The sequence below is a fragment of the Buceros rhinoceros genome, unplaced genomic scaffold, assembly GCF_000710305.1.
Source record: "Buceros rhinoceros silvestris isolate BGI_N320 unplaced genomic scaffold, ASM71030v1 scaffold7388, whole genome shotgun sequence".
In the NCBI taxonomy this organism is placed as follows: Eukaryota; Metazoa; Chordata; class Aves; order Bucerotiformes; family Bucerotidae; genus Buceros; species Buceros rhinoceros.
The window spans coordinates 580-14,766 of NW_010427415.1; the positions used below are offsets into that span (position 1 = coordinate 580).

At 41.9% G+C, this 14,187-nt stretch overlaps 1 protein-coding gene across 5 annotated transcripts in view; it reads left to right on the top strand.

Moving 5' to 3' along the window:
- The first annotated feature begins 1,989 nt into the window (after positions 1 to 1,989).
- The window catches only part of ABCG1 (ATP-binding cassette, sub-family G (WHITE), member 1), a 49,157-nt gene continuing 36,959 nt past the window's right edge, over positions 1,990 to 14,187 (top strand). For all 5 annotated transcript variants that reach the window (XM_010141891.1, XM_010141894.1, XM_010141893.1 and 2 more), the window contains exon 1: positions 1,990 to 2,240. In XM_010141891.1, coding sequence (XP_010140193.1) covers positions 2,021 to 2,240 — 220 coding nt within the window. In that variant the 5' untranslated portion in view covers positions 1,990 to 2,020. The remainder of the gene's footprint in view (positions 2,241 to 14,187) is intronic.

Consider the following 14,187-nt stretch of genomic DNA (forward strand, 5'->3'; position numbering starts at 1 on the left):
AGGACCTGGTCCAAAGGATGTTTCTGTTTGAATTGATCTAAACTGGAGAAGCTCTGACTGTCCCCTGAATACTCAAGGTGACCTACTCATTGAGTTTTAGGTTTTGGATACTCCCTCTGACATGTGAAGGTGCTCAGTGGTTCCTCAGGACCAAAGAGCTTATGAGTGCCAAAGTAAGCCTTGAAAACATTCAGGAAAGAATATTGTTAACTCACCTTCTCTTACCTTGCAGGGAAGAGGGAGGTCCCCCTTCTTTAACTGTTCAGCTCTAAGATGTTTCACATTACTCTTGTTACATTCAAATTACATGCCATTACAGTTGACTGTTTAAGGAATTAGGAGTAAGTGTTAACTGGACACCTGAGCTCTGAGTAAGTTGAGAGCATGATTAAAATTTCTTTCTTGAGAAAATGTGGTAAGCAGTGCTGGTTTTCGCATCCAGAACCTGGGGCTTGAGCATGAAGAGTGTGAAGACTAGCTCTCTGGTGGTTTTTTTAACGTTTTTCATCAGCATTCATGACAAGTGACTGATCTGAGCATCACTGCTTTTATAAAATAAATGGTAGGACCAGTAACATGACATAGAGGATGAAAATGGCGCAGTGAAAAGGTGGCAATGTGACTTCTTAGTTGCATTGGAGAACAACTAGGAGGAGACAGTGGCATGACTTCTCTATGGCTCTCTCTTTGGGGGTGTTCAGCACTGATGCCTTGAAAAGTAGTGCAGCACATATGTTTTCCAAGCGATACCTTTGGGGACGTGTAGATTGTTGGGCAGATGTGACGGCATGGAAAGCCTAGTGCATAAGCCAGCTCTAGAAGTTTTTTCCCAATACAGATTTGCATTAAAAAATACCAAATTTTCTAATAGATAACTGTGCTGATGTTGAGCCATTCTTGTGATGTACTCTAAATGACAAATGACAACAAACAGCCTCCAAACTGTTCAAATTTCTGTTTAGCTGAAGAAAATTAATGATCGTTTTACTTTTGGCCTTACACACATCCTGTTGGTATTGGTGCAAGGTGCCCATGCAAGTGAAGGAAATAGAAAAGTTCAGATTTTGTATGCATAATAAAAAAGAAGAGAAAGGCAGGTGACAGGCCATCGTCATGGTCAGGAGAGGAGGGGAAAGAGATTCAGTCCAAAAAGTGCCAAGTGGAATTTTGAGTGCTACGATGGGGAAAGCTTAGTGAGAGGTATGGCTGTAAGCATAAAGCATTGACCTTATACTCTCAGTGGCGCAACTGCTGGAGCAGAGTTTGATATGTTTATGTAGCTGATAAGATTTCCATTAGGGATTACTTTCAAGCAAGGAAAGCAAGGGGATTTGGGTGGAAATCGCTGTATTCTCCTAACAGCCCTCTGGAAAAGAAGATGTAACGTTCCACGTTGCAAAGTTGCAGGAACTATCAGTGCAGGAGCAAATAAAGCGCAAAATAGTACTTCTTAAAATTTGTAGAAATACAGCTTGTGTAGTTTCACATTTATGGTGGTATATACTGATCCAAATGACTAAGAGCTCCTAGACTTTTTGAGAGGCTGTCTTTTGAAATGTCTGCACAAATAATTGTTTGGTAAGCTCCCTTCGCTCTTCAGCTCTGTTCCAGGACAAACCCTAGAAGCAGAGTAACTAGACCCAAATTCTTTGAGTGCATGAGAAACCAAATACAATGGGGACTGAACTTATAAATGTATTCATCTGGTGCAAGAGCTACTCTGCTCTGAATATATGAATGTGCTGTGTAGATAGCCTGTGAGGGGCAACTGGTGCTAGAGGAACTGCCCTTCGTGTACTCTTTTGCCTCTTCTGTCCAGACACTGGCAGAACAAACAAGAGATTGTTTTATTTTTTCCCCTTTTATCTTTCAGTGCTTTACTGTGCTGGATTATTGTGTTATTTAAATAATAATTCTTCTAATGTAGGAGGTTATGAAACATATTCCTAAACAAAAATCTATGAACTTTGTCCATTCTCCAACTTTTTCTCTCTAGAACGGCAGCAATTCTGCTTGTACCATGGCCGAGCCAAAGTCCGTGTGTGTCTCGGTGGATGAAGTGGTATCAAATGGCACAGATAACCAAGACGTTCGGCTGATGAATGGACATTTAAAGAAAGTGGACAATACTCTGACAGAAGCTCATCGTTTCTCCTACCTACCCCGCAGACCAGCTGTGAACATTGAGTTTAAAGAACTGTCGTACTCTATCCAAGAAGGGCCATGGTGGAGGAAGAAAGGTGAGGAAGGCTTAATGTACAAACATTATTGTCCATGAGGGTGGTTGTGAGAGGTGGAACGAGTCTGTTATGGATGGAGAAGCAAAGCAAGTAACGGGAATGCGTTTTCACACTTGCTTTTTGCTTGGCTTCTTGGTATACCCATTGCTGCCCAGCTGGCACTGAGGAGTTTCTGCGGAGCGTGATGCACTGGGGTCTACAGCCCCTTGCACTCCGAGAAACTGTAGATGCTGTAGTTCATACAACTGCTTATTTTTGCCTCCCAGTTCTGAAGTGTCTAAAGTAAATATAGTATTGCTCTGCTGCCAAATATCTGTCCTGTAATCTTGCATGTCTACAGTTTATTGTTGAGGGTGGGCAGCAGAGCATGCAGTAGTTTAAAGATGGGGGTGGGGGAAAGAGGACGCTTTTTTTACTTTTGCTATTGGCCATTTTGTGAAATGGTTATTTTTCAGTATTCTTACAGAACAGCAAGCATCTCAGAATTTCAGAAGGCATTTGAAACCAGGAAAAAATTATTCTCTTAAAATGCTGTGTTTGGAAATAAATGGCATGAACTATAGGAATGTCAGCCCCTCCATGTCTCTTGGTGTTCTACGACGGGTCACTCTAAGCTTGCCATTTCTGTTAACTGATGAAATCACTGGCTATTGCTAGAACTGAATCCTGAGGTTTAGGCAAGAATCAGGATGCTCTTTTGCTGGCCACTTTGCTAGAAGAGTTCACAGCCTACAACACAGGGCACCCCAAAATGATACAGATATTGGATGCATCTCAAGGAAGTGAAGTGTTACCACTTTCACAATCCAGTTTCACTTATGGCTGGCTCTGAGACAATTCTTCTGGTGCTGATTTACCAGTGAGAGTAAGAAGGGCATATTCATCTCTCTTCTTCATATGCCCTTGGTCTGTTCCAGTGCTGAAAGGTGGGTGTAAGGTGGCTCAGTCCTTTTTCATCTGCTTTGCATTTGTTCTTTTTATACCTTCATCTCCTTTGTGTAGCAGCGTCTCCTAGAGGGTTTTTTTGTGTGTGTGTGCATTTGACTAGTTATCTCTGAAAGGAAAACTAGGTTGTGCAGTAAATCCCTGCTAGCAAAAAGAAGTAACCCCAAGAGAAACTATTGAAATCTTCAGAATTTTGTGTACTAAATTACATAATTGCTCTTCCTCGAGGAGTTCTCTCTTAGTAAGGTAAATTGGTATGTCTGTGTGCTTCAGTTATTTTTAAGAGATAAGCCCCTGCCAGAGTGCCGCTCACCTGAGCCGTACTTGATACCTGTACTTGCCCTGAATATATAAATCCACTAGCTTAAAGGTTCCACTTGAAATTGTTTCACAGAGTACATTGCTGGTGTCTGGAAATTGTGTCATTATCACAACACTAAGGCTTTAATAGTCTAAAAATGTGTGGTATGAAAAACACTGGAGCTATGGCTATGGCAGTGCTACTGTAGCACTGTAGCATATAGTACTGTAGCTGTATGCACAAGCGAGGATAGCCTGTGCATACAATTATTCATTTGTTGAAGGATGTACATACTTGAGGCTTTAATGGGTTTTTTAACACCAAAACTTTATGTACTGCCTTCTGTTAATTATTTATTAAAATTGCAAGTAGCCGTACTGTCCATAGGAGAACAACTTGGTTTGGCAGCAGCTCTTGTACATGCAAAATTGTTTTTTATCTTATCAGAACACACTCAAATATTGAAGGTTTTCTTTCCCCCCGAGAATGGAGCTATGCCAAAGTGTCTCATGTAAGATTTAAAAACTTAAGGTTTGTAACTGGATCTCTTTCTCATTGGCTAGAATCGATTGAGGGGTTCTATACCAAAAAGCTCTGTCTGCATTTGCTGACATGGCTGAGTGACTTGGCTTGAACAAAACGGGCCATCCTGGCAAAATGTCCTGCTGCTGAAAAGGATCTGTTGAGGTATTTAGCTCTAGGGCCTGGCTAAGGCTGTGTCACTACACTTAGATTTGAAAGAGGAAATTTAACTTTTTTGGCTATCCGTGAGCAGGAGTTCATATTCTCCCCTCCTCACCTGGTCTTGCACCTTATGTCTTTCCTCAGACCACTGAGGACAACCTCTGGGCGGCTGTGAGGCATGCTGTCTGTCAGAAGGTCTTGGCACTCTCTGCTAGCCAAGGATCTAGAACACACTTGGGAGATAAACAGCTGATGCCGAGCTGGCTATGAGCCAAAGTTTACTCTCACTGGAAGTAAGCTAAACCACATAACATGCTGCCTTTGGAGGCCATGGCTGGGTGGAAGCAAGTGGTTATCCTTCTCAACATCGGTGGGAGCACAACTGGAATAGTGTATCCAGTTTTGGGCCCTCCGGATCAACAGAGACCTTGGCAAGCTGGAAGGGGTCTGTCAGAGGGGTAAAAAATTGTTCAGGGGTCCTACAAAGAGAGGCTGAGGAAGCTGGGCTTGTGTGGTCTAGTGAAGGGGAAGCTGTGGGATGATTTCATTCTGGTGTGCAACTCCCTAGCGGGCAGTTGCAAAGACAGTCGTGCCAGCTCCTGTGAGTAGTGACAGATGGTATATAACAAGAGCCAATGGCCACGTATTGCAGTTTGGGTGGCTTGTGGTGGACATTACGAAATACCAGTTCATGAGGAGGTTGGTGCAGCACTGGGACAGGTCACCCAGAGATGATGTGCTTGCTCCATGCCAGGAGAATGTAGAAAATTTGGAGGGCAGAGCCACAGGTGACCTGATCTGGTGTTGGTGATTTTCTTGCTTTGAGTAGAAGGCTGGACTAGGTGACCTCCAGGGGCTGCCTCGCCTTCCTTCTAGGATTCAGTGAATTGCTAGTCAGATTATAGAAACCATCTAGAACCAAACTTCCCTCTCGGCCATGTTTCCTGCTCCAGGGACGGACCCAATATATTGCTTTTAATAGAAAGGGTTTCCCATTACAGAAATGGAAAACCAAATTGCCTAAATAGTCTAAAATGAAGATAAGGACCAAACTGTCAAATTCCTTGAATTGTATTAGTGGTTTTGCAAGTAGAATTGTTTCTGTGTCATTTGGGATACCTCTATTTAAAACTGATGGGTTTGCAGATGAATGCATTACTTGTAAAACTGCCTCATACTGGTTTCTCCTTCAGTGGGCAACTGGGACTTTGCACTGGGTCTTAGTCTGTCTCGGCTCAACAGAAGGGCAATATTTTGCCTCCAAACACTGGGTGGTTGTTATAGCTCTACACTTCTTGTGGGTTGCCTGTGTAAAAGGGTCTCTGTTGGTGCGATGTGAAATGTTTATATTCACTTTTTTATGAGAAGAGTAGCAGAAAACACATTCCTTAAAGTCCAAAGTCCAAAGTAGGAAATGTAACTGATTTTTTAAAACCAGTAAACTTGTATGTACAAGCTGGAAAAAAAATAAAGGGGGGTGGAGGGGGGAGATGTCTCTCAGTTCACATTGTTCTTGGGTGCTGGTTGTGGCAATAAGTGATAAGGGAGGCTGTTATGAAAATGTGCCTTTTAAATTAATGGTGTTTCTATTCTGAAATTAAGCTTGGAAAAAAATCCTGCTATTTCTGCATCATTCTCTGTGACTGTAATGAATTAGTTAAAACCTTTCATGAGTGTTGAATCACAGAGGGAGAAGTATAGTTTCTTTGCAAAGACAATTTGTGCCAGCATGTCAGAGAGGAATTCAGCTAAAGAGCAACAACAAAAAAATGTACTCCCTTCAGTAAAAATGGTATTGCAAAGTGATGTTAAGATTAGGCTCTAAATTAACAAAAGGAAGAATAATTGGTAATGCTGCCATTACGTTCTGTACTTAGCTTTATTGTTCACACAAGGAAACTCATGTAACATCATTTACCTTTCATTAAAAGCACAAAGAAATGTGAATTTGCGTTGCTTGTCAACAACAACAACAAAAAAGCTAAATAAGCCATAGTAGATTTCAAATTAGAATTTTTCATTGATTTGTGTCTCAGCCTTAAAATGACTAATTTATCTGTTAAATCTAATTTTCTCTTTAAAAATAAGGAAGGGCATTTTCATTCTCAGATTTGTATCACAAATGCTGATCTAATCTTTTAAATCAGGTTTCATCAAATTCACAGCAAATATTGGTATGACTCTGGACCTGACACATGCGTGCTGTAATTCCTACTGAAGTCAGTGGTATTAACATGGGAGGAATCTGGCAAGCGAGTCCTTGGTCAAAGCAGCTCTATCTGACCCATTCCATTCAGTAGGAGTTCTTACCAACAGGGGAATTTGGAAAAGGTTACAGGGATAGAAGTTTCAGAATGTCTTAGATGACTTTGGCATTTTCCCCATAAAGTTTTTAGGGAGTTAAGTCAACTGGTAGAATCAACTGTTTCTTCGGTTTTGAAGGAAAGAAATTGCTAAGTGACTTGATCCAGATCTTGTGAGGTTAAGGGTCTTCCAGAACTGAAGATATGTATCAGTCTTTGAATCCAGCCTATCTTCAAGCATGTCCCAGGGGTCTCCTGCAAGGTTCGAGATTTGCTTAAGAAAGCTGCAAGACTCCTGGAGTAGAGACACTGTGTTGTAAGATTAAGACAAACTGGCAAAACCAGAAAAAGGAAACTTTAGCACACAAAGAAATAATACGGCCGCTTACTCTGAGAATGCCTTTTCCTTTCTTTTAGGATGAGGGAGCCAGCTGGCTTGGAGGGGAGGAGAAGAGTCTGACATTAGATCCAGTGTGGGCTCCTTAAATGTGGAAAGGCAAGATCTGCAGAGCTTCAGAACAAAATGTGACCAAAATTTCACTGTCTTGACACAAAGCCATTTATCGAGGGTTGAGAAAGAGATCTGAAAGCAGGTCTTATCTTGGCTTCTGAACCATTTGTTTAAACTATTCGAAATGCAAACCACAGAAACATGTACTCGCTTTAGCAGCTTATATAAAAATTATAGATGAGCAGGTTTTAATAGTAGGACTGCCTGAAGACTGTTTGCAAGAGGATTTTGGAGACAAGTCAGAGCCTTAGGTTTCTGCAGTTTTTGTTAAAAGCACTGTAAAGTAATCTGAATAGAGTCACAGAATCATAGAATGTTAGGGGTTGGAAGGGACTTCTGGAGATCATCGAGTCCAAACCCCATTGCTAAAGCAGGATCACCTAGAGCAGGTTGCACAGGATCGTGTCCAGGTGGGTTTTGAAATTCTCCAGAGAAGGAGAATCCACAACTTCTCTGGGCAGCCTGTTCCAGTGCTGTCACCCTCAAAGTAAAGAATTTTTTCCTCATGTTCAGATGGAACTTGCTGTGTTCCAGTTTGTGCCCATTGCCCCTTGTCCTGTCACTGGACACCACTAAAAGGAGTGTGGCCCCATCCTCCTGACACCTGCCCTTTAGATATTTATAAGCATTGGTAAGATCCCCTTTCAGTCGTCTTTTCTCCAGGCTAAACAGACCCCGGTCTCTCAGCCTTTGGTTGTAAGAGAGACACTCCAGAATGAGTGGCTTGGGCATAAAAGTGTTTCAAAGAGGACATGAAAAGTACTTTGAAACCTTCTGTCTTGGTCAAATTCATTCAGCTTTAGTTTGAAAAGATCCATACATTCTGTATAGCCACCAGAGGACATTTGTTTCTAGGTGGTTTTGTTATAATGTAGGATGGAAATGGAAATACTGTTCCTATATAACTTCAGTGCATCCAGGAAGAAAGTAGTAATAAATGGGCTTTCAAAACTCCACGACAACTCAGGGATTAGTTTTTTTTTCATTTTCCCCCATAGTTGTCAGTATTCATGGTTAATTAGGCAACGTTTTAGTTGGAAATTTCTCTGTTGTTATTTTTAGGACCATAATGACTCATTTGTGCTGCATGGAAGCCTAAGTTCTCATAGGAAATGGTCTTTAGTAACCTCTGTGGGAATGGGGTCCAGCCGGTCAAAATGTGACCGGGTATTTTCACAGAGCGGTTTAGTAGCAATACAGAAATTCATGCTCAGCCGAAAATGTGGTAGTTTTGTTATTTTCTGTTTGTTCTAATGACTCAGACCCTGAGGAAACAATCAGCCAGAGAGGTTCTGTCTTTTCTTACAAGACTGTTACTTCACAGCTTTGAGATGCAACACAGTAAACGGCAGGAGTTGAGGGAAAGGAATGAAGCACTGGCTTATTCTGGATGGTTCGGCCGTGTCCAATTGGGGAAGTACGGAGCCTTTGGCAGGTTGCTTGATATTCATGAAATGCAAAAAGTGGCTGTCACAGTCTGAGCTAGTGTCATCAGAACAGCTAGATACCTATGTTTCATCTAGGAGGTCAGTGTATTATGTTAAAACTGGTTTGTGCATAAGATGGAAACTTAACCGCTGTCAAATTGTCAGCAGAGATTTAAACAGGCTGGGTTTTGCTGATATGCTTTGGTACTCTGTGACGAATTAGTTCTGGTACGTGTAATTGGATAGACCTGTTTCTTTTTATTTAGTTAGGGGGGGTTTGCTGCATCCTTTCTGTGGCTTCATTTAAAAGATCCCTTCCCCCCTCCCCCTCCCCCCACGGAGACCCAAATGAAAAAGGAGAGGAGGGGGGGAGGCAGGGAGGGGAGGTTTTGCCCTAAATTATTTGCTAATCCTTGCTGGAAGAGTCAGAAAAAGCCTGTCCTCATCCCCAGCAGGTGCACTGCGGTAGAGGTGCCCGGCGCGGTTACTAGCGGGCAATGCACGGCAGTAACCCCGCGGTGAGATGCTCTAGCCCCGCCGCCTGGGCCCTGGTTGGCTGCTCCAGGCGCTGTTGCTAAGATGGGAGGAAAAGATGCAGAACAGTAAAGAGCAAAACCCACTTTGGGCGAGAGGGTTTGGGGTTTTTTTTTTCTGCCTTTCTCTGACAGATGGGTTGTATTGTTTTTGTCCGTTTTTGCCTGCTTTGTCTGAGAGTGTGTTTTCATCTCAGAGAGCAGGAAGTATGCAAATTAAGATCCATATGTTAGAAAGGATAAACAAGTTAAGCTGGTTGAAATGAACTGCTATACTAGTGAAAAGCTCTTTAAGCAAGTATTTTGTGGATTCTTTTTCAGCCACTTAAAATGTTAGTGAAATTAGTGAAAACGAAATGTGATTTTTAGGAGGGGATTTCTAAATGCATTTCCCAGCCTTGAATGAATCCATGCAGTTTTTCTTTTAACACTTAAGCTGTCTCAAGATGGCAAAAAAATACTGAGTATTCACTGTTACAGAATAGTTCACAGGGTTTTATTAAGTGATATATAGCTCTTCCTAGTGTCCTCTTGCATGGTTTGTAATAAAATAAGAGGTTACTGGGGACAAGTCTTGGTCAGCCCCTTTGTCTGACCCTTTGATTGTTTCCCAGCTGAGTATGACCTTACTTCAGCATTACACATTTTCCTCCATGTGAAACCCATTGTTTCTGTTGTGGGCTTGTTTTGGGCTTGGCTTGTTTTCATGTGGAGCTTTCTTTGGAAGTATGTCAGTGAGTTTTGGTCTTTGAGTCTTTGTGTGAGTAGAACATGTTTTTCTTCTTTCTCTTTGCCATGTAGTTTATTATAACTAAACATTACAGTGACCTGACTTTTTCATTCTAGTTAATGTTTCAATACAATAAATTTTATTAGTTGCTGTTGTGAAAACATGTGGCCAAGGAAGGAAGTTTTAGAGAGGTACCAAATAAAACATTTCAGGATCTATATGCCAGGAAGTGGTGATGGCAGCGATAATGGTGTGTTGTTGGGATTCTGAGCTATGGTCTCTGCTGTTTCCATCTCACAGTAAGCATGTGCTGGGGGCTGGCTGTAACACACCCTGACAGACCTCCACTACAGCTTTCTGCACACTGAGTGGGATTCGATGAAATTGTTTGCTGTCCTCTGCCTAAACTCAGTCATATCTTGCTCAAGTTGTTGAAGAGGTAGAGACAGCATGCACCATCATATGGGTGCACTGTTTTCACATTTCAAAGTAGAATTCGGATCATAGTCTGAAGATAACATCTGCAGGGAGATGAAGCAAGAGTCATTTTGGAATTCAAGGCTTCAGCCATCAGATGCTTGGTCAGGGTTCTCCATAACCTCAGGAAACAGAAAGAGAAATCACAACAGCAACCAGGAATAGAAGCTAACTCGAGTGATAATGGTGTTAGAGTCCATTTTTACTTCTGTATTTACATTTGGAAAGTGCCTTCTGGAAACCCGTGAGATCTAAACCTATCTGCTTGCTAAGGCAGGTCTTTTATTTTCAGGAGATTTAATGTCTCAGAGGTCAGCTTTGTATTCTCTAAGAAATTAATAGCTTCACACTTCCCTGTAGCATTGTTCTTGAGGTAAACTCTTTGGGAAGGCAGAGTTCAGGGAACATGATACTACGCAAAATGTGGCAGATCCTCCCAAGGAACACTCAACTGCGTTGTAATTCACAACTGTACCCATTAAACTGATGGTTGCCTTTGACCTCTGTTAGAGAAGGGTTTGGTCTTGCTATCAAAATTAACATCTCAAGACTTACTTCAACCAACATGCAAGGAGAATCCGAGCAAAATTTACATGATAGCTTAGCACGCAGGAATGATCTGAGCTGGACTGAAAATTGAAGCATTGCAAACTGAAGGGTGGATGCTCAGTTTCAAGATGAATGTCCTTGAGGCAAAACCTAAACTCATTAGCCAAAAAGACCATGCCTTACCCCAGAACCTCTGTGACTTGCACACTCATGAGGTGTGTAAGGATATATGTCTAACATAGGAATGAGTTTTTGATAAAAATAAGCTGGGAGATTGGGTCAGCTTGCCATTATACAAACTCAGAGAAGGTCCACCTACCTGGTGTGCCTTCTCTGACAGCAGGTAGAGCTGAGTGCTGGGGGAAGAGTTTGAGTTCAGGCAAGCACGTAGTAGTGTTTCCCTTGGTTCTTGCAGCTCAGAGGTTTCCGGAACTTGGTATAGTATCTTTGTGTTTTCTAGGTCTCAATGGATTTTTCTTCTGTTAAATCATTCACTTGGTCTTTAAGCCTAAGTGGGCTTTTGTTGTTCATGCCGTCACCTCGCTATTGGCCTCCTTTTTCAAATCGTTCAAGAGTGAGGTGAACAGCACATAGCCTGATAAAGATTCCCTGAGACTTGGAGGTAACCTTTCTTCATTGATTTACCACTGACTCCTACTCTTTTGTTTCCTGTTGCTTTATCTGCTTTCTCATTTATTTGAAAATCGGCCATTTATCTTCTTGTCAGATTCATTTATTTAAGAACTTTAATAAAGGACCTTGTTCAAACGTGATGTCCATGTAAGATAACAATATGGCTCTCTTATTTAGGTATTACTTCCAAAAGGCATCGCACGCAGTTTTTGTTACCAAATCTTATATTAGAGCCTTCTGCACAAGATCTGTCTTTTTTCTCTATCAAAAGCATTTGGGACAGTAACAAGCTGACATTTTAGCGGTTAAGCCTGCCTGCCCACGGTGCCTGCTTTGAACCCAGAAGCTACCACATTTTGCTTAACACCATTGGTACAGAGGATAGGTAAATCACCAGCTCCTACTTAGACTATACCATATGGAAAATGTATTTCTCTAGGATGAAGGTAATTTACCTGCACACCTTTAGTGCCTAGGACTGGCAGAGTCCTCCTCATCAAGCCCAGGACCAACTGTGGCAGGCATTTTCTTGATACCAAAGTCTGTGTTAATTAGGAAATGGAAAGACGGAAGGTCCCCAAATGCATCCAAGGGTAGTGACATTATCACCAACTTTCAAACACTTGAAAAGAAGTTACAGTGTAATAAAGTATGTATGGAAGAATTACCACCCCTTTCAGCCGGTTCTTTAACTTGTCCACCCTCAAAACAACGTATTAAGTGTGATGGAAAAGGGTCATGGCACATTCATAGAAGGCCAAGCAATTTTGGTTGCTTTCAGTAACTATTTGAATATCAATAGCTTCCTACAAGTAGATGTTCTTATACATTTTACTTTTTCCTGAAATAATTATCAGGAAGCCTGATGAAATATCCCATTGGTGATGATACTGATATTTGGAAATGGGTCCCTTGTGAATTAGGTGCTTTAGTGCAGATGTTTGACTTTAATTTGGCCTTTGGATACTTTGTCTCTTAGAAAAGAAGATTTTAGAATGAGTATTTGGTGCAGAATGTAAGTGATAGTATAAAATACAAAAGGACTAGTGATGTGTATGTATCTCTAGAATGAGGGCAAGTTCTGTCTAGGAAATGGAGACTCATGCTACAATATGTCTTGAGTAATGTTGCGGGAACCTTTGTAACTGTATTTCGTGATTGGACTTTCTTGTTGCTGTTAGGCTTGTGTTCTCATTTACGGTTCATTTAGACTTTGCTGATTTTAGGGGGAGAAACAGATGCACTCTGAAGACTTAATTCTCTTCAGAAAGGATAGGGATGAAGCCATCCAAATTCTTATCAGAAAGAAGTATGTGGAATTACATAATAGTCAAACTGACTTAACCACTTGTTTGTTTGTTCATTTTCTGTTACATATCTGTTCCAAAAAAAAAAAAAGAAAAGGCAGAGACGTTGGCTTTACAAGATAATTTACCATCTGCCTCTCATCTAGTATCTACAGCCTACATCTTTTGTGTAAGAATCATATTTCTTCCTGCCTTGCGTGTTTAGAGTAATAACAAATGTTGTTTATAAATGCAGTACATCTGCTACAGGAGAGGAGAGAAGATGGAACATGGAGTGTTCAGGTGCCTGGTTAAATGAGAGTGAGACCTCTGCTCTGTCTCTTGCTGATCTTCAAGAGGATAGACTTTTATGCCAGACAAGAGAAGAATAAAAATTCAGATGAAGTGATGCACCTAGTTATTATGAAATTTGAAGGAAAAAAAAACCCAACAACCTGAAGGTCTTGTTAAGCACTGGAGTTAAATTCTGCCCTGTTGGATCTGTTTCGTTCTTGTGGAAGCAATTGAGTGGATGCTATTAGCGAAAGGGCAGTTATTTTTTCTGGGTCAAAAAGCCTCTAGTTTCAGCCAGCTTATTGAATATGAATATTGAGACCCGACTGTCTGAAATAATTGTTTGAGGCTCATAAAGCTGAAACTTGTGGGTAGAGGTGTGGGACTGAGTTCTGCTTCCTTCTCCACTTGGAGAGGTGCTGCCACCAAAGAAATGTGAGTGTTCGAAAGACAAGGAAAAATGCAGAGGGATGCAACTGTGTACAGCTGGCCCTGAAAAGTTACTCTTTCACGTTTGGGTTTTGACCCTGAGTCTTAGAGAATTACTTGAGGGAGAATTTGCCCCAGAGGAGCAAACTGACAGTAAATAGCGTGCAGACGCTGTGTCAGAGAACTTTCTGAAAACCACTTGGGTCAGGTATGTTTTGTAAACAAAACTGGGAGTTCTTCACAAGAAGTTTGCAAGAGTTTCTCATTGTAGTGGTTGTAAAATAAGACCGTTGGCGGTAGCTGAATATGATGGGGCTTCAGGACCCAAGGGTATCCTCTGATCTAGCCCTGTTGGTATGTGACAGCCTTGGTTCTGTATTTACAGGCCAGTTAGTATCGGGGCAGGGCACGTATTCCCAATAAGCACACGCACATGTCCATACAGGGAGCACACTCAGCCTGCCAGCCGTATGGACCAGGAAGAGGACAGCCCCTTGAACACAGAGAGCACTTCTGCAAACCTGACCACTACCGAAGGCTTGCTGCCTTTCCTCCCCACCAGCTGCTTGTGGGTGGCAGGCGTACACAAGGCACATCTCTCCACTGGATACTTCGATGACCCATTTACTGGCCCCAACTCCAGTTAACTGACCACAACCCCAGTTGTGGTACGTGGACCTAAAAGCCCCCAGGCTTGCAGCTGCTCACTCCAGCAGCTAACACACAAACTTCTGCTACTCACAAGGGAGTCTCTCGTGGTACTTACTAGTGTTCATGCACAGGGGCTCAGAGTAGAGAGTGCATTCACACGGTAGGTAGTTGGAAATAGTCTTCAGCAGGCATAT